The sequence below is a fragment of the Oncorhynchus mykiss genome, chromosome 10, assembly GCF_057628025.1.
Source record: "Oncorhynchus mykiss isolate SJ-2025 chromosome 10, ASM5762802v1, whole genome shotgun sequence".
Lineage (NCBI taxonomy): Eukaryota > Metazoa > Chordata > Actinopteri > Salmoniformes > Salmonidae > Oncorhynchus > Oncorhynchus mykiss.
Genome location: NC_143031.1, coordinates 46,534,035 through 46,552,878, shown reverse-complemented (window position 1 = coordinate 46,552,878; position 18,844 = coordinate 46,534,035). Strand labels below are relative to the sequence as shown.

At 42.5% G+C, this 18,844-nt stretch overlaps 1 protein-coding gene, 1 long non-coding RNA gene, 2 other non-coding genes and 1 pseudogene across 8 annotated transcripts; 2 read left to right on the top strand and 3 right to left on the bottom strand.

Moving 5' to 3' along the window:
* Positions 1-72: 72 nt before the first annotated feature.
* On the top strand, positions 73-2,994 carry LOC110534071 (protein O-glucosyltransferase 3). 4 transcript variants are annotated; one of them, XR_016483754.1, is made up of 4 exons: positions 73-211; positions 1,287-1,491; positions 2,214-2,316; positions 2,478-2,994. It is a non-coding gene; the product is annotated as a protein O-glucosyltransferase 3 (transcript). The 4 variants fall into 4 exon arrangements; XR_016483755.1 differs by lacking the exons at positions 73-211; positions 1,287-1,491 and adding exons at positions 1,603-1,724; positions 1,908-2,043; XR_016483756.1 differs by lacking the exons at positions 73-211; positions 1,287-1,491 and adding an exon at positions 1,588-1,724.
* Positions 2,995-3,153: 159 nt separating this feature from the next.
* On the bottom strand, positions 3,154-3,225 carry trnac-gca (transfer RNA cysteine (anticodon GCA)). The gene has a single exon. It is a non-coding gene; the product is annotated as a tRNA-Cys (tRNA).
* Positions 3,226-3,382: 157 nt separating this feature from the next.
* On the top strand, positions 3,383-8,569 carry LOC110534925 (uncharacterized). Its single transcript, XR_002475186.3, has 3 exons — positions 3,383-3,746; positions 5,729-5,829; positions 5,961-8,569. It is a non-coding gene; the product is annotated as an uncharacterized LOC110534925 (long non-coding RNA).
* A 4,646-nt stretch (positions 8,570-13,215) lies between these two features.
* Positions 13,216-16,475, bottom strand: LOC110534070 (coiled-coil domain-containing protein 82). Of its 2 annotated transcripts, none has more exons than XM_021618721.3 (7): positions 15,637-16,475; positions 15,250-15,460; positions 15,064-15,156; positions 14,843-14,967; positions 14,487-14,657; positions 14,053-14,241; positions 13,216-13,882 (listed from the first exon to the last, which is right to left on the bottom strand). In XM_021618721.3, exons 1-7 carry the CDS (start codon positions 16,159-16,161, stop codon positions 13,817-13,819), a joined length of 1,380 nt encoding a protein of 459 aa, XP_021474396.3. In that variant the 5' UTR covers positions 16,162-16,475; the 3' UTR covers positions 13,216-13,816. The 2 variants fall into 2 exon arrangements, with proteins under 2 accessions (XP_021474396.3, XP_090042977.1); XM_090186851.1 differs by having other exon boundaries at positions 16,387-16,469.
* Positions 16,476-16,807: 332 nt separating this feature from the next.
* LOC149980035 (sperm-associated antigen 16 protein-like) lies at positions 16,808-18,477 on the bottom strand (annotated as a pseudogene).
* Between the last annotated feature and the right edge of the window lie 367 nt (positions 18,478-18,844).

Sequence of the window (18,844 nt, the reverse complement as noted above, 5' to 3'; positions counted from 1 at the left end):
ACTGGGGAGGTGATTTCACACAGTCACAGTGCCGCGATAAGAGCTACTGTACTTTCTGTACTTTATGTTGTCAGGAATTCTCAATTGGCCATGGCGGGGAGAGTGACCAAACTCAGCATGCATCCACAGAAATGCACAAGAAGGCCACGCTAGCTAAAGGTGCTAGCAATATCGTCTACTGCGGAAAATGATGTTCTGCCTCCTACGGAAGGTGAGCCTGTGTATTTTTCAGTTGCCAGTGATGCCTCAAACAAGGGAAATAGAAAAATGTTTCCAGCGTGCGTGAGATATTTCTCTGTGTCTGATGGAGTGCAGTTCAAGTTACTTGACTTTTATGAAGACAGTGATGAAACTGCAAATGGCATACATCAAGCTCTGATGAACTGTCTGGAAAATCATGAACTTGATATTAGACACTTCACAGCCTATGCAGCAGATAATGCCAATGTCAACTGTGGAATACACCACTCCGTTTACCAGTTATTGAGCAGTGACAACAATCGCATTCTGAAAGCTAATTGCCCAACTCGCATAACTCATAATGCCTTTTGCCATTCCAATTGAATAAGACTATGAATATACACTGTTCATTCATTCCCATAGCACCATACCCACACTGCCGTGTGACCGTGCACTGGCAGGCCACCTTTTGTCCCTTATTTGGTAGTGAGAAAGTTGGCAACCCTAATTCAGGCTCATTTACTGCCTTTAAAAAAAACATAGCTGATATGGCTGATTTGCTTAAACAAATGTGTTTTTTACTGACAATTGAGATGTACAAACTATGGCATAAGGTGGGGGGGGGGGCGAGTAGATAAGAGGCCATCAGTAATTTCGATTGACATTAATGAGCGAGCTAGGACGGACATAGTCAATATAAATATTTGTTCAGACTTCAGTGCCTTCCCCTCCATTGACCTGCAGCGCCTCCTACAGGAGGTCCCCTGTCGGTTCTCCAACAGAGGAGGTCTCATTCACTATGCTGTAATCGCTGTTCCCTGGGAAAATGCATTGACTTCAAGATAATGTTTTCAAAAAATAAATAAAAGTAACCTTAATTTTATTAGTTCTCTGATGAAATGTTCCTCTCACCATGTAGGAAGGTAAAACGTTGCTTTGTCTTTTTTGTGTCATTGTATGTGTTCACTATTATTTATAGGTGAGTTTGTGTGTGCTGGTCTCTGTCCTTTCATCAATAAGTATGATCATGGTCCTTTCTTAACTGTCCGATGGTACTTATTTGCCCCTCACCAGAAATTCACATAATAATATATTTTCAATATGAGGTGAGGCTTCCTGATGTGGAATTTTACATCAATGTGGGAGACTGGCCAATGGAAACAAGGAAGCAGATGACATTCCTGGGGCTGTTCCAATCATCTCCTGGTGCGGGTCCACAGACACCATCCTCCCCACCTATGGCAACACTCACTCCACCCTGGAGACCCAGTGACATTTCCAGTGACCTGCTGTCAGTCCAGGGCAACACAGGTAAGACACATTACTTCTTACATTCTCCCTTGAGCTAATTCTGCTTACTTACACCTCATTACTCATATGCACATTACTCTGTTTCCTTGGCCTCTTGGTCCAACAAAACAGAACAGGCCTTATTCTTTGGCCGGGACAGTCGTGAAGAGTGCCTACACCTGGTCACTCTGTCCAAGAAAAGGGGGAGGGATCTGGGCAAAACAAATCTTGCTGGATTCTTTGACTTATTTAAGGTGGGGGAACATTCTGAACATTCCAACCAAAGCCAGCAGGTTCCCAAAATAAAAAATTGGTAGCCACAATAATATAAAATAAAAGGGAATTCTAAACTTTCACACCGTGGCGTAATATACGGCCCTTTCCCATTTACAGTATAAGTATCAGGTGAATGTTAAGGGCACAGTGGCTCCTTACAGGTTCCCTTAGCTGATGCTGGGAAACAGCCTGGTGCTGAAGCAGAATTCACCAAATCACTTCTACACCCACCTGAAGAAGCCAGGCACCCACTACATCCCTGTGAAGAGGAGTCTCTGACCTCATCCAAAAGATTGAGTGGGCAATAGTATGAAAGAGAAAGAGTGCCAATGTTTGTGTCAATATATATTTGCTACCATGTACATTTTGGGATACTTGAAATGCAAATGCATGTTGTAATGAATAGGATCTAGCCAGGTTTTTGTGGATATTTGATTAAGATATGGATTTCTTTATTTTCCCTACAGGGGAATGATGATGAAGCACAAGCGTTAGCAAAGCAGGCCAGACGATTGTACGACAGCTCGTACAACTAACAGATTCTACTGTTACTATTACAGTGTGCTACAGGTAATTGTCTTTATTTGCTATGCATGCCAATGCTAAAGCAGTTCAGATAAATTAAGGTACTGTCATTCTCCTTGATACTTTTACTGCATTGTCAACTCTGATACTGTACTGTGTGTGAGAAAAAGAAACCCAGCTAGGAAAGTTGTCTCTTTCCATAACAGATGTACTCTGAGCGTCAGACCAACCAACCAGAAGGATGAACTCTGATCAACACTGAAAAGAAAAGGAAGAGACACTAGCTATTTCAATACAGAAAGTGCCTTGGACTTCTGCTTGCTTGTTGATGGAGATTCTATGCAATGAAGAAGTACTGTGTGACCAGGACTGCTTAGTGGATGTACTAACACTCATATAGGCGATCAAATATAAAATGTGGTTTGAGCCAGACAGACCTTGTCACAGCTCACTTTACTGGGCCTGGAATATGACTGTTTTATTGACAAGACCATTATGCAGAAGCATCTGTTTTCACTGACCTGAGTGATATTTCATACTGCATTTTGTGTAATTGTATGATCATTGATGGTCACCATTATTACATTTGTATAAATGATTGCTGTTGATGTTGTGTTAACCTTTTATTGACCAAGATGATCATGTCCTTTGTTTGTTATTCACTACCATAACTTTAAAAATATATATTGGATGGTTACAATATTATAAATGTGTTGTTGCCATTTTGATTGGTTTCTTTTTGGACTCTTCTAACTAAATCCACTCTGATTGTGCAATTAAACGACCTATTTTCTTCGACGGTCCTGTTGTGAAAAAAATAAAATGTTATTGAAACATTGATTGACGACCAGAAATGTCTATACGTTCCATAAAACAAAAAAGAGGGGGCACCCGGATTTGAACCGGGGACCTCTTGATCTGCAGTCAAATGCTCTACCACTGAGCTATACCCCCTTCTGTTCAGTAAAGGGACAGTTTTACAATATATAGCTATCTGCGTCACAGTTCAGCAATGAAAATCTTTTGATTGTAATATTAATATTTACTTCACTTTCGACTGCTTGTGATTAGATTTCCTAGACAACGTACTTTGGTTTTAGCTGTAGTCAATAGCTACAGTTAAGAGACAAACCATAAACCAAGTAGCTATCTAGCAGGAAGCTAGTAGTAGCACAGATAGTAGAGACATTTTGGTTGAAGCTAGCGACTCAGACCCTTGGCACCATGACCGGAAGTACTGTAACGTTAGCCAGCCAGCGCTATTAAATGAATAGCAGCAGCCTTTTTACAATATGGCCAATTTTGCAACTGTGATAATTAGTGGTAATCATGGTGCGTAATTTCAAGTAGTTTGCTAGCGTTGTTATTTACAATTATTCGAACCCAGTGCCATATAGCATATTACTATACAAAAAAAGTTACATATTTACCCCATTTTGAGAGGTCAACGACAATTGTTGCAGTTAGCTATCTAGGTAAGTTAACTGTTAATAACATCCGGCCGTGATTGGGAGTCCCATGGCGTCGCACAATTGGCCTAGCGTTGGCCGGGGTAGGCCGTCATTGTAAATAAGATTTTGTTGTTAACTGACTAGCCTAGTTAAATAAAGGTTAATTAAATGTTCCACAACTAACGTTAGCAGCTAACACAAGCGCGCTTTGTTTGGTCCGTACTATCTCTCGAGAACACAAGGGGGCTTACAGCCAGCTAGCTAAATGTTGCCATCTATTTAAATGGGATAGGTCCATACATACATACATAAACGTCCCTTTTTCAGGACCCTGTCTTTCAAAGATAATTCGTAAAAATCCAAATAACTTCATAGATCTTCATTGTAAAAGGTTTAAACACTGTTTTCCATGCTTGTTCAATGAACCATGAACATGCACATATGGAACGGTCGTTAAGACACAAACAGCTTACAGACGGTAGGCAATTAAGGTCACGGTTATGAAAACGTAGGACATTAAACAGGCCTTTCTACTGACTGAAAAACACCAAAAGAAAGATGCCCAGGGTCCCTGCTCATCATGCCTGAACGTGCCTTAGGCATGCTGCAAGGAGGCATGAGGACTGCAGATGTGGCCAGGGCAATAAATTGCAATGTCCGTACTGTGAGATGCCAAAGACAGGGAGACAGGATGGACAGCTGATCGTCCTCACAGTGGCAGACCACGTGTAACAACACCTGCACAGGATCGGTACATCCGAACATCACACCTGCGGGACAGGTACAGGATGGCAACAACAACGGCCCGAGTTACACCAGGAATGCACAATCCCTCCATCAGTGCTCAGACTGTCCGCAATAGGCTGAGAGAGGCTGGACTGAGGGCTTGTAGACCTGTTGTAAGGTAGGTCCTCACCTGACATCACCGGCAACAATGTTGCCTATTGGCACAAACCCACCGTCGCTGAAACAGACAGGAAAAAAAAGTGCTCTTCACTGACGAGACGCGGTTTTGTCTCACCAGGGGTGATGGTCGGATTCGCGTTAATCGTCGAAGGAATGTGCGTTCCACCGAGGCCTGTACTCTGGAGCGGGATCAATTTGGAGGTGGAGGGTCTGTCATGGTCTGGGGCGGTGTGTCACAGCATCATCGGACTGAGCTTGTTGTCATTGCAGGCAATCTCAACGTTGTGCGTTACAGGGAAGACATCCTCCTCCCTCATGTGGTACCCTTCCTGCAGGCTCATCCTGACATGACCCTCCAGCATGACAATGCCACCAGCCATACTGCTCGTTCTGTGTGTGATTTCCTGTAAGACAGGAATGTCAGTGTTCTGCCATGGCCTGCGAAGAGCCCGGACCTCACGTCTGGGACCTGTTGGATCGGAGGGTGAGGGCTAGGGCCATTCCCCCCAGAAATGTCTTGGAACTTGCAGGTGTCTTGGTGGAAGAGTTGGGTAACATCTCACAGCAAGAATTGGCAAATATGGTGCAGTCCATGAAGAGAAGATGCACTGCAGTACATAACAGATACTGACTGTTACTTTTGATTTTGATCCCCCCCCCCCTTTGTTCAGGGACACATTATTCAATTTCTGTTAGTCACATGTCTGTGGAATTTGTTCAGTTTATGTCTCAGTGTTTGAATCTTATGTCATACAAATATTTACACATGTTAAATTTGCTGAAAATAAATGCAGTTGACTGTGAGAGGACATTTCTTTTTTTGCTGAGTTTAGTTATCAGTGTATTTGATTGTAACGGGACTTTCCTTATCTGCTCCCCAAAGATGGAGAAATTGAGAAATTCATTGAGCTCCTTCTCTACATATGAAAGGAATGATGCCTGTACAGTAGAGAGGTGCAGGTTGCCTCTAAACACAACACAGATCTTGGGTTATTTTTCTATACCATAACTAATTAACTAGCAAGGTAACCTAATCAGCACTCAGAGGCAACTACATTGAAGTACATTTTCTACAGCCTGGTGTCTTCTCTGTATTGCAGAATTGTCGTGAACTATATGCACAACTAAAGGACATTGTTCCAGTCACAGGTCTATGTCCCCAAGCGGGACCTTATGGTGTCCAGGACACGCTCCGAAGCAGGTGAGTGTCAGCCAAAACACATATTCAGGGGACACCTTTTTACTGATGCCAATTAAAAAAGTATTAGCCAAAAGCCCATTTACTGACACCCAGTGATAAACACGATATGTCTTGTGTTACTGTACCCACAGGTTTTCCAGCGTGAGGAATGAGCAGCTCCCCAGTTATCCACTGGAGCTCTTAGAGAAAAAAATTAGACTTGCTCGTTTAAAATGGGCCGGTGCCCTACCCACACTGGCCCTACCTACTCACAAACACACATACAGTGCCTTCAGAAAGTATTCACACCCCTTGCATTTTTTCACATTTAGTTGTTACAAAGTGGGATTAAAATGGATTTAATTGTCATTTTTTTGTCAAGGACCCACACAACATACTCTGTAATGTAAAAGTGGAAGAAACTAAAAATATATATTTTTAAATGCTTATATATCTAGATTAGATGTGGATCATTGGCATGGGTCCCCAGATTCTCAAAAGATTATACAGCTGCACCATTGAGAGCATCCTGACCTGTTGCATCACCGCTAGGTATGGCAACTGCTTGGCGTCTGACCGTAAGGCGCTACAGAGGGTAGTGCGAATGGCCCAGTACATCACTGGGGCCAAGCTTCCTGCCATCAAGGACCTATATAATAGGCGTGTCAGAGGAAAGCCCATAAAATTGTCAGAGACTCCAGTCACCCAAGTTATAGACTGTTTTCTCTGCTAACGCACGGCAAGCGGTACCAGAGCGCCAAGTCTAGGACCAAAAGGCCCCTCAACAGCTTCTACCCCCAAGCCATAAGACTGCTGAACAATTCATAAAATCGCCACTGGACAATTTACATTGACCCCCCCTTTGTACTCTACTGCTACTCGCTGTTTGTTTGTTACCTATGCATAGTCACTTCTCCCCCACCTACATGTACAGATGACCTCAAATCGCCTGTACCCCCGCACACGGACTCGGTACCGGTGCCCCCTGTATATACAGTGGGACAAAAAAGTATTTAGTCAGCCACCAATTGTGCAAGTTCTCCCACTTAAAAAGATGAGAGAGGCCTGTAATTTTCATCATAGGTACACTTCAACTATGACAGACAAAATGAGAAAAGAAAATCCAGAAAATCACATTGTAGGATTTTTAATGAATTTATTTGCAAATTATGGTGGAAAATAAGTATTTGGTCAATAACAAAAGTTTATCTCAATACTTTGTTATATACCCTTTGTTGGCAATGACAGAGGTCAAACGTTTTCTGTAAGTCTTCACAAGTTTTTCACACACTTGCTGGTATTTGGCCCATTCCTCCATGCAGATCTCCTCTAGAGCAGTGATGTTTTGGGGCTGTTGGGCAACACGGACTTTCAACTCCCTCCAAAGATTTTCTATGGGGTTGAGATCTGAAAACTGGCTAGGCCACTCCAGGACCTTGAAATGCTTCTTACGAAGCCACTCCTTCATTGCCCGGGCGGTGTGTTTGGGATCATTGTCATGCTGAAAGACCCAGCCGTGTTTCATCTTCAATGCCCTTGCTGATGGAAGGAGGTTTTCACTCAAAATCTCACGATACATGGCCCCATTCATTCTTTCCTTTACATGGATCAGTCGTCCTGGTCCCTTTGCAGAAAAACAGCCCCAAAGCATGATGTTTCCACCCCCATGCTTCACAGTAGGTATGGTGTTCTTTGGATGCAACTCTGCATTCTTTGTCCTCCAAACACGACTTGAGGTTTTACCAAAAAGTTATATTTTGGTTTCATCTGACCATAAGACATTCTCCCAATCTTCTTCTGGATCATCCAATTGCTCTCTAGCAAACTTCAGACGGGCCTGGACATGTACTGGCTTAAGCAGGGGGACATGTCTGGCACTGCAGGATTTGAGTCCCTGGCGTTGTAGTGTGTTACTGATGGTAGGCTTTGTTACTTTGGTCCCAGCTCTCTGCAGGTCATTCACTAGGTCCCCCAGTGTGGTTCTGGGATTTTTGCTCACCGTTCTTGTGATCATTTTGACCCCACGGGGTGAGATCTTGCGTGGAGCCCCAGATCGAGGGAGATTATCAGTGGTCTTGTATGTCATCCATTTCCTAATAATTGCTCCCACAGTTGATTTCTTCAAACCAAGCTGCTTACCTATTGCAGATTCAGTCTTCCCAGCCTGGTGCAGGTCTACAATTTTGTTTCTGGTGTCCTTTGACAGCTCTTTGGTCTTGGCCATAGTGGAGTTTGGAGTGTGACTGTTTGAAGTTGTGGACAGGTGTCTTTTATACTGATAACAAGTTCAAACAGGTGCCATTAATACAGGTAACGAGTGGAGGACAGAGGAGCCTCTTAAAGAAGAAGTTACAGGTCTGTGAGAGCCAGATCTTGCTGGTTTGTATATGACCAAATACTTATTTTCCACCATAATTTGCAAATAAATTCATTAATAATCCTACAATGTGATTTTCTGGATTTCTTTTTTGCATTTTGTCTGTCATAGTTGAAGTGTACCTATGATGAAAATTACAGGCCTCTCTCATCTTTTTAAGTGGGAGAACTTCCACAATTGGTGGCTGACTAAATACTTTTTTGCCCCACTGTAGCTTCGTTATTGTTATGTATTGTTGTGTTACTTTTTATTTTAGTCTACTGGGTAAATATTTTCTTCTTCTTGAACTGCACTGTTGGTTAAGGGCTTGTAAAGTAAGCATTTCACGGTAAAGTCTACACTTGTACTCGGTGCATGTGACAAATAAAGTTTGATTTGATTAGATATGTATTTAACCCCCTGACTCAATACATGTTAGAATCACCTTTGGCAGGGATTATAGTCTTTCTGGGTAAATCTCTAAGAGCTTTCCACACCTGGATTGTGCAACATTTGCCGTTATTCTTTTCAAAATTCTTCAAGCTCTGTCAAATTGCTTTACAACCATTTTCAGGTCTTGCCATAGATTTGTATGCAGATATAAGTCAAAACTGTAACTCTGCCACTCAGGAACATTCACTGTCTTCTTGGTAACCAAATCCAGTGTACATTTGGCCTTGTGTTTTAGATTATTGTCCTGCTGAAAGGTTCATTCATCTCCCAGTGTCTGGTGAAAAGCAGAGTGAACCAGATTTTTGTCTAGGGGTTTGCCCGTGCTTAGCTCCAGTCCGTTAAATTTTTTCAGAAAAACTCCCCCGTCCTTAATTATTGCAAGTATACCCATAACATGATGCAGCAACCACTATGTATGAAAATATGCAGTGGTACTACGTAATGTGTTGTATCTGTCAATTAGGTTAGTATTGTGGAGTAACTACAATGTTGTTGATCCATTCTCAGTTTTCTCCTGTCACCGCCATTAAACTCTGTAACCGTTTTAAAGTCAACATTGGCTTCATGGTAAAATCCCTGAGCGGTTTCCTTCCTCTCTGGCAACTGAGATAGGAAGGACGCTTGTATCTTTGTATTGACTGGATGTATTGATACCCATCCAAAGTGTAATTTGCTCAAAAGGATATTCAATCAGTGGAGGCTCCTCAGAGGAGGAAGGTGAGGATCATCCTCAGGGAATTTCATAAAAATGGTAAAACATTAAAGTTATCATTTTTAGATTAACCTATACTAAATATAATCACGTCACCAACTAATTGATTAAACACTATTTTGAAAAGGTCTACAGTAGCCTCAACAGCACTGTAGGGTAGCACCATGGTGTAGCTGGAGGAATGCTAGCTTTCCTCTGGGTACATTGACTTCAAATCAAAACCTAAGAGGCTCATGGTTCTCACCCCCTTCCATAGACTTACACAGTAATTATGAAAACTTCCGGAGGACGCCCTCCAACCTACCAGAGCTCTTGTAGAATGTACTGTCATGTTGTCCACCCAATCAAACAATCAGAAAATGTATTTAGTACTGAGAGCATAAGCTACAGCTAGCACTGCAGTGCAGGAAATGTGGTGAGTAGTTGACTCAAAGAGAGAGAAACACAGTAGTTGAACAGTTTAACAAATTTATTCCAAAATGAAGGCGAAGCAAGAGAGAAATAGAGAGATTTCATTATTTTTTAAACTTTCAGTTTCACTTTACTTAGCTAGTTTAGCCTACTGAAACACGCTGCTCAAACAGAGGGATGTTACGTCAGCATGCTGGCTATGACTTTCCATCACAACACTGGAACTCTTCCAAGTCAAGGTAAGCTTTTGGTTTTACAAATGTTTTGCCAGCGGTGTAACTGCTTACTGAGTGTACACTGTAAAGTTACTGCATGATTGTAGCGGGTTTACTAACAGCTTAGTTCTATTAGCTATGCTGACTATGACGTTACTTATATAGGGTGACAATGATGTAGGCTGTGTGTAGCAGTTTAGCTTGGAAAGGTTTTTGGTCAAATACAGCTGTTGGTCACATACAGCTGATGTGTTGTGCATTGAAGTCCACATACGAAGGGACAATGTGAGAGGAGGAGAGCACATACAGTGCCTTGCGAAAGTATTCGGCCCCCTTGAACTTTGCGACCTTTTGCCACATTTCAGGCTTCAAACATAAAGATATAAAACTGTATTTTTTTGTGAAGAATCAACAACAAGTGGGACACAATCATGAAGTGGAACGACATTTATTGGATATTTCAAACTTTTTTAACAAATCAAAAACTGAAAAATTGGCAGAGCAAAATTATTCAGCCCCTTTACTTTCAGTGCAGCAAACTCTCTCCAGAAGTTCAGTGAGGATCTCTGAATGATCCAATGTTGACCTAAATGACTAATGATGATAAATACAATGCACCTGTGTGTAATCAAGTCTCCGTATAAATGCACCTGCACTGTGATAGTCTCAGAGGTCCGTTAAAAGCGCAGAGAGCATCATGAAGAACAAGGAACACACCAGGCAGGTCCGAGATACTGTTGTGAAGAAGTTTAAAGCCGGATTTGGATCCAAAAAGATTTCCCAAGCTTTAAACATCCCAAGGAGCACTGTGCAAGCGATAATATTGAAATGGAAGGAGTATCAGACCACTGCAAATCTACCAAGACCTGGCCGTCCCTCTAAACTTTCAGCTCATACAAGGAGAAGACTGATCAGAGATGCAGCCAAGAGGCCCATGATCACTCTGGATGAACTGCAGAGATCTACAGCTGAGGTGGGAGACTCTGTCCATAGGACAACAATCAGTCATATATTGCACAAATCTGGCCTTTATGGAAGAGTGGCAAGAAGAAAGCCATTTCTTAAAGATATTCATAAAAAGTGTTGTTTAAAGTTTGCCACAAGCCACCTGGGAGACACACCAAACATGTGGAAGAAGGTGCTCTGGTCAGATGAAACCAAAATTGAACTTTTTGACAACAATGCAAAACGTTATGTTTGGCGTAAAAGCAACACAGCTGAACACACCATCCTCACTGCCAAACATGGTGGTGGCAGCATCATGGTTTGGGCCTGCTTTTCTTCAGCAGGGACAGGGAAGATGGTTAAAATTGATGGGAAGATGGATGGAGCCAAATACAGGACCATTCTGGAAGAAAACCTGATGGAGTCTGCAAAAGACCTGAGACTGGGACGGAGATTTGTCTTCCAACAAGACAATGATCCAAAACATAAAGCAAAATCTACAATGGAATGGTTCAAAAATAAACATATCCAGGTGTTAGAATGGCCAAGTCAAAGTCCAGACCTGAATCCAATCGAGAATCTGTGGAAAGAACTGAAAACTGCTGTTCACAAATGCTCTCCATCCAACCTCACTGAGCTCGAGCTGTTTTGCAAGGAGGAATGGGAAAAAATGTCAGTCTCTCGATGTGCAAAACTGATAGAGACATACCCCAAGCGACTTACAGCTGTAATCGCAGCAAAAGGTGGCACTACAAAGTATTAACTTAAAGGGGCTGAATAATTTTGCACGGCCAATTTTTCAGTTTTTGATTCGTTAAAAAAGTTTGAAATATCCAATAAATGTCGTTCCACTTCATGATTGTGTCCCACTTGTTGTTGATTCTTCACAAAAAAATACAGTTTTATATCTTTATGTTTGAAGCCTGAAATGTGGCAAAAGGTCGCAAAGTTCAAGGGGGCCGAATACTTTCGCAAGTCACTGTAGATGAGAGAAGGAATACAACGGGCTGCTATGAAAGTGAACTGCGTTTGCACGTGATCAGGGGTGTATTCATTCCGCCGATTATGTTGAAAAACGTTTCTTAAACGCAAGCAAACGGAACACAATGAGGATAAAACATACCTGAATGAGTCCAATAGAAACTCTCGTTTGCAACTGTTGGACTAATGATTACACACTAAATCTGCCAGATGCAGGCAAGAGTGTGCAGGGTGAGATTGTCACCTCAAATTTTCTCTCAACCTGTGCGCACCTACGTTGTAAACTGTCATTCCTAGGCTAGGTTTTAGCAACCTCATGATGGGTATAGGGAAAATTAGAGTATCATGTAGTAGCCTAAACCTATCGCTGTTACATTAAACTGGGTGAATTAAATATGAATGACAGTCATCCAATATGCTGTAATAGAAACAAGGCCATGCTCATGAAAAAATGAATTGTTCTCCCTCATCTTAAATGGCACTGACCACCACTGTTTTCAATGTCTGCTTTTGAAAAATTGTACCCATCCTACCAATAGGTGCCCTTCTTTGCGAGGCATTGGAAAACCCGGGTCTTTGTGGTTGAATCTGTTTGAAATTCACTGCTCGACTGAGGGACCTTACAGATAATTGTGTTTGTGGGGTACAGAGATGAGGTAGTCATTCAAAAATCATGTTAAACATTATTATTGCACACATAGTGAGTCCATGCAAATTATTGTGACTTGTTAAGCCCATTTTTACTCCTGAACTTATTTAGGCTTGCCATAACAAAGGGTTTGAATACTTATTGACTCAAGACATTTCAGCTTTTCACTTTTAATTTGTACAAATTGTACATAATTGCACTTTGACATTATGGGGTATTGTGTGTAGGCCAGTCTAAAGCCCCAAAACAGCAAGCAATGCAGAAGCACAGTCGCTAGGAAAAACTCCTTAGAAAGGCAGGAATCTAGGAAGAAACCTAGAAGAATCAGGCTCTGAGGGGTGGCCAGTCCTCTTCTGGCTGTGCCAGGTGGAGATTATGAGTACATGGCCATTAAGGCCAGATTGTTCTTCATAAATGACCAACTGGATCAAATAATAATCAGTGGTTGTAGAGGGGGCAAACGGTCAGTACCTCAGGAGTCAATGTCAGTTGGCTTTTCATAGCCGAGCATTCAGAGGTCAAGACAGCAGATGCGGTAGAATTGAAAAAGGATGTCTCCTAACTATGTTACATTTGTCATGTATGTGGTTTCATTTGTATTTTTTTTATACTTTTGGTTGGCTTCTTGCATGTCTTTAAAGACAATCAAATTTCATACTGCAATTATATGCTGATGGACAAGATATTGTTTAATGGAGTTTTTATTATTTCTTTTATGAAGCATCACACAAGCTTTTTAATAGAAATGAAGCAAAACTCAGAAGAGTCGTACCATCTTTCTACACTAGATAGTGTAATCCGCAATATAGAACATTACTCATGTCATTTGAGGTCATCTGTCGTTGCAAACTCCATTTGGCATTATCTTAACTATTGGATGGACAACACTGCTTCAACTAAGTAGGGAACGTAACCAGGATAGTTTAAAGAACTCAGGAGTAACATTTCTTTGATTTACAGCAGTACCAGAGTATTCTGCATCATCGCTCAAACTTTGCAGATACATTTAGTGCAGACGTATGTTATATACTGTAAGAGTTATGAGCTTGATATAATACAGAAGTAATAGATGTCTTCTTAAATGGTAACAAAAGGAGGAAATGGTTTTTAAAAGCTTCTCACTAATCTTAAACGTTAACATTGAATTGAAGTCAAATAAACAGTATATATATATATTAATCAAATACTTCTTCCCTAACAATGTGCAGAATAAACCATAAAACTGTTAAATGGATGCCTATAATAGGATGTAGATATGGATCCTTTATCCTGTCTGTCGTAATCCTTCAGTCTAGCTTCTCCTCCTGGAAGTAGTCTGCATCATTGAGATGGTCCTGGAATTTCTCATATTGCTGAAAGAGAGATGTGGGAGTGAAGTGGTGAGGGAGTGTCAGTGAGGAAAATCAGAGTATTGATTTCTATTCCACAAAATGACAGCGTGGGGGAACAAATCAGAGGGTTTTCTGAAACAAACAGATGTGGATGGTACTGTTATTTTATGGAGGGCAAGTGGGGTACATACCTCTGAGATCCAGCCCCTCTCCTCCAGTTTTGTGAAAACCCTTTTCACTGTTTCCTTCACTGGCTCCTCTCCATTCTTCTCCTCCTCCTCCATCACTGTCCGGCAGTGTTGAAACAAGTGGTACTTGAAGTGTTTCAGAGCATGATACACCTCTGTTCGGCTGGCACAAACGGAGCCCACACTGAAAGCCTGCCATTTAGGAAAGACACATGCAAGGTGTCCTGTCATTGAAAACACTCAGACAAACAGCAAACCTGACATTTCACAAAAGGATAAATTGGTGCATGGTCCCATACATAATTATTTGATTTGATGATGTACTTTTTGTTAGTGGGATTTTATGGGAAGCCAATGTCACATGTACTGTATGCTTTCTTCTAGGGACCGAGATGGATAAAACAAAGACAGTGTTGATTTCTTCTCAGATGTAGTACCTGTGTGTCATCGGGCATGAATTGGTCCTCTTCGAGGCTGTTGAGGTTGTACAGTTGCCCTGAGAGACGCACACTGAAACTGCATGGTCTCTGGAGCTTGCATGCCTCACAAACACTCTGATGCAATCCTAACTTCAAAAGCCGGACCTTGGGGTAACACTCCACACGCTCCTGCACGTGGACACACAAAAACACATACCAGTTTGCATATACTGTTTTTGAACATAATATAAGAATGGACGACTTAGCCAAAGTACAAGAATAGCTGTATACAAATGAGATCAGTGAATATGCAGCCAACGTTGAATGACTACACACAAACTTCTGTCTAAGTTCTCTGTGAAATGGTTCTTCACCTTGTACCGGTCGGTCCAGCGGCTCCGCTGTTTCAGGTTCTCCAGGCGAGGGAGGATTGTCCGCTCATCAAAGTGGAACAGCGACGCCTTCATCTCCTGAGCATATCGCTTTGTCCGATCACCGCCTGCTCACAGTTATCAACCAAATAGATTCCCTACACTTGGATCATGCAGTTGATTGGTGATGGTTTTTGAGACCGCTATTGTTTAAAAACACTTACCATAAAGAGACTTGAGAAATGTTTCATCCAGGACGTTGATCATAAGGGCTTTGAGGACCACTTGAAAGTGATTGAGCTGAGACCCAGTGATGACTAGCAAAAGGAGGAAAGAAGCAAAGGAATCATACAACACTGTGCTTTTACCTGCGAATATTGACCCATGATAAAGTGTGTCAGCTGACTCACACTGGCGTGGAAGAGAAACAGCTATTTCATCTGACACCTCCTCATTCTTGTCCCCTGTCTTATCCTCAACTATGAAGTCCTTCAGACTGTCGCTGCGATCCGCTGCCTCTTCTTCACTGCTGCCCAGCAATAGTTCGGGGGTATCCTCTTCTTCATCATTATCGGCACTAACATCTTCAGCTACTTTACCCATGTCTTCATCACTTGAATCCTGGATATTTACAAGAGAACCACAGCAATACATGGGTTGTAAAACAATGTTCAACAACAAAGAATGTTTCCTCAGTCCATATATGGACAGATTATTGTGGGTATATGCAACAATGATTCTGCCCAAAGGATCAACACTTATGTCATGCTCGTTTACATGATATGGTGGTAAGATACCTCCAACGTGCCCCTGCGTTTGGGAACGCGGGACTTCATCTTCTTGGATAATGCCAGGAGTTTAGACTGGCGTTGCTTTCGTTTAGCTGCGGTCTGTTTAGCTTCGGCAACTTTTTTGTCCTTTTCTGCAGCACTCTCGTCCTCCGAATCGGAATCGTGGCTTTGTTGTTTTACGCGTTTTTTGGGAACGACTTTCCTTTTAGGCTTGGTTCCTACGTCGCTGTCAGAGTCGCTGGAGCTGTCTGCGAGGACGCGCTTCCGACGAGGACGGGACCTACCTTCGCTGGAGCTGCTACCATCGCTGGCAGGGCTCTGTTCCCCACTGGCAGGTGTACTTTCGCTCCCACTGTCCGAATTCTGATAGTCACTCTCTGAAGCGCTGATGCTGGTCGTGCTCGCGCAGGACTCCTCGTCACTGTCATCAAGGATAGACGACGGCAAACCGATTTGAGCCCTTTTCTTCGACGCTTCAGCTTTATTTTTTCGCAACGTTGCGAACACTTTACGCTTGTACAGGCTTTCCATGGTTGTTTACGCAGTGTTGCCAAGTTAACAGTCCAATTAAACGTTAAATAACGTTAGCAATACTGGCAGGCTAGCTAGCAATTAGCTAATGTGCGATGATGAACATGCTCATTTAAAAAAAAAATGCGCGCAATCATATGTAAACAACGTTAATCTGGGTTTATACCAAGCTTTAACCACAGTGAACCTTCAAAAAAAAAAAATCTAATTGTATCTCGTGTGCACCTTTTGTTTTGTTTTGTTGATGTTGTCGTGTGCTTCTTCCCACTTCCGCTCTCGACTCCCGCCCTCAACTCAAAGTGGCCTCTAAAATCATAGCGCCTCTCCCGGTCAAATCACTAGTTGTTTTTTTTTGGCCCACTGCTAGGCTACTTGTTTGAAGTCCATTAGTGATATATATGTTTTGCTAATGTGCATCATGTAGACAAATAAGGTTTATTAATATAAAATATGTTGTTAAAAGCTTATTTATTTATGCATGCCTCAATTCAGAAATAAATTAGTAATCTGTTTTTAAAACTATTTTATTCTGGAAAAGTGGTAAATGTTCTTCACAAATAAGATAATCAAACAATATAGCACATGTAAAAAACACATGTCAGCAATAAGAAGGCTTTTTGACATTTATAATCCGCAAGAAAGATTTTTAAGCATTTATTAATTTCATGACCAGGTGAGAATCTGACCCTGCTGATAATTAGTACTCCCCCTTGTGATCAAAGATTACACTATGGACAATAAACTGGACACCTGAGTTGATGCCAGCTCCATCAGCTTAACTGAACAATCATTCCTTGTGATAGCCAGTGTCCGGCCCGATGGGTGGAAGGCCACTTGGTTGCTAGGATGTGGCCCAGTTTCCATGGTTATCATGACTGCTACTTTCCTCATATCCCATAGTTTGACCACACCGTATGATTATTAGGAGGCAACAGTGTCGCCCAGTGCATTAAAGGTGGCATTGTTGCAGGAATGCTGGTGGCGATAAAAGGTCTGTGCACACAGTCCAATCCTGGCTTCCCACAAAGACAGGGTTTTATCAGCAGCTTTGCAGGTCCCACACCTTTGTAGTGTTGTCCTTTGAGCAGTAGGCAACAAAGTCACCACATGAGTGGAAGGAGCAGCACCATGTGGCATGGGTGTGGCCATCCAGAGTCAGGATGCTGTGGCCTTGGGAGAAATCCCAGATCCTTACTGTTGTGTCTCCACTGGTGGTGGCCCAGGATTCCACCATTTGGGTGAAAGCTGCAGCCAAAGAGCTAATCACTATGACCCTCTCCAGTCATGTTCATCTCCCCGACAGACATACCCCACAACCTCCAGAGCTGGTGTCACTGGAGGAGGCTACAATAAACTTGCGGGGGTGCAGGGCGAGGCAGCTTATTGGCAGAGTATGGACCTTCAGTGAGTTGGTGAGGCGGAATTCAGACGCTTTGGTGCCCTGTGATGGCAGAGCTTTTATTTGGCCTAAGTAGGGGTTCACACAGTTGCTGACAGGAAACTGAGCTGTGTTTTTGGTTGGGTCTTTGTCATGGTCATAGAGGGCAAATCCATCATTCTGTAGTCGGACTCTTTCCCCAGGCTCTGGTATTTCTCCTGTTCTGGGGGAAGACCAGTGTGTATTACGCAGGGTGGCTTCCAGGCTGTTGGCCACATGTTCTGTCCCTCTAAACTGATGAGCATTTTCTGTTTCAGCGCCACTTGGTACCTATCACTCAGCTGCTTCAGTGCAGGCTCATATGAACCACAGTGCTTCTTCAGTTGTTTGATGTATTAAACAAGCCTGTTCTTCTCTTGGACAAGACACTAATGCTGCAGGTGTTGGAAATCCCTCTCTTTCTGAAGCTTGACCAGTGTTTCACCAGCTTTGAAAGCTGCCAGACTTAAGCTGTCCCGCTCACTTTGCATATTCTTCAGCTCATTGTCTATAAATTTGTTGTGTGTATATGCGCCAGGCACAAACGCCACGGTATTCAACAACCCCCTTTGCTCCATTTCGTACCACTCTGCTTGGAAGCAATCCAAAGTTCTGCTCATGCCCATTTTGACAAGGAAGTTGCGGATAAATTATCCACCACTTCTGGAATGTGGGAGATGGGTTGCTTAGCTGAGCCTCTGATCTGTAACACGGACCCCGTTTCCTCTGAGGCATCGTGCAATGCTCTTATCGTGGCCTCCAAATCCTCATCCCCCTCTGCCATGCTCCTTTCTTCATAGGCCAGAACTTCCTCACATTGATAATTGTCTTTTGAGTCATCTGGTATCGACACCTTTTTTGAGGTAATATGGCCCATCGACAGATTCTTGCGCTTTCATTTGGCGCAGCCATTCTTCCAACAACCCCTTTCTGCGTTTGTTTACCCTCCATGGTCACGAATTTACGCAACATTAAGGGTGCGTTTGTAAATTCCCTTTGGCTATCTTCTACGGTTTCAGAGTACTCTCGTCTAAGTGTGCCAGACACGCAGAATAACTGATGAATTTACGAACGGACAATCTGACAACACTTGGAATTTACGAACACCCACTCTGGCACTCCAGATTGAATTTACGAACACACTCTAAGTCTGCACAGTGTACATGGAATGTGATAGGCCTACAGCATGGGTGTCAAACTCATTCCACCGTGGGCAGAGTGTCTGCAGGTTTTTGTTTTTCCCTTTCAATTAAGACCTAGACAACC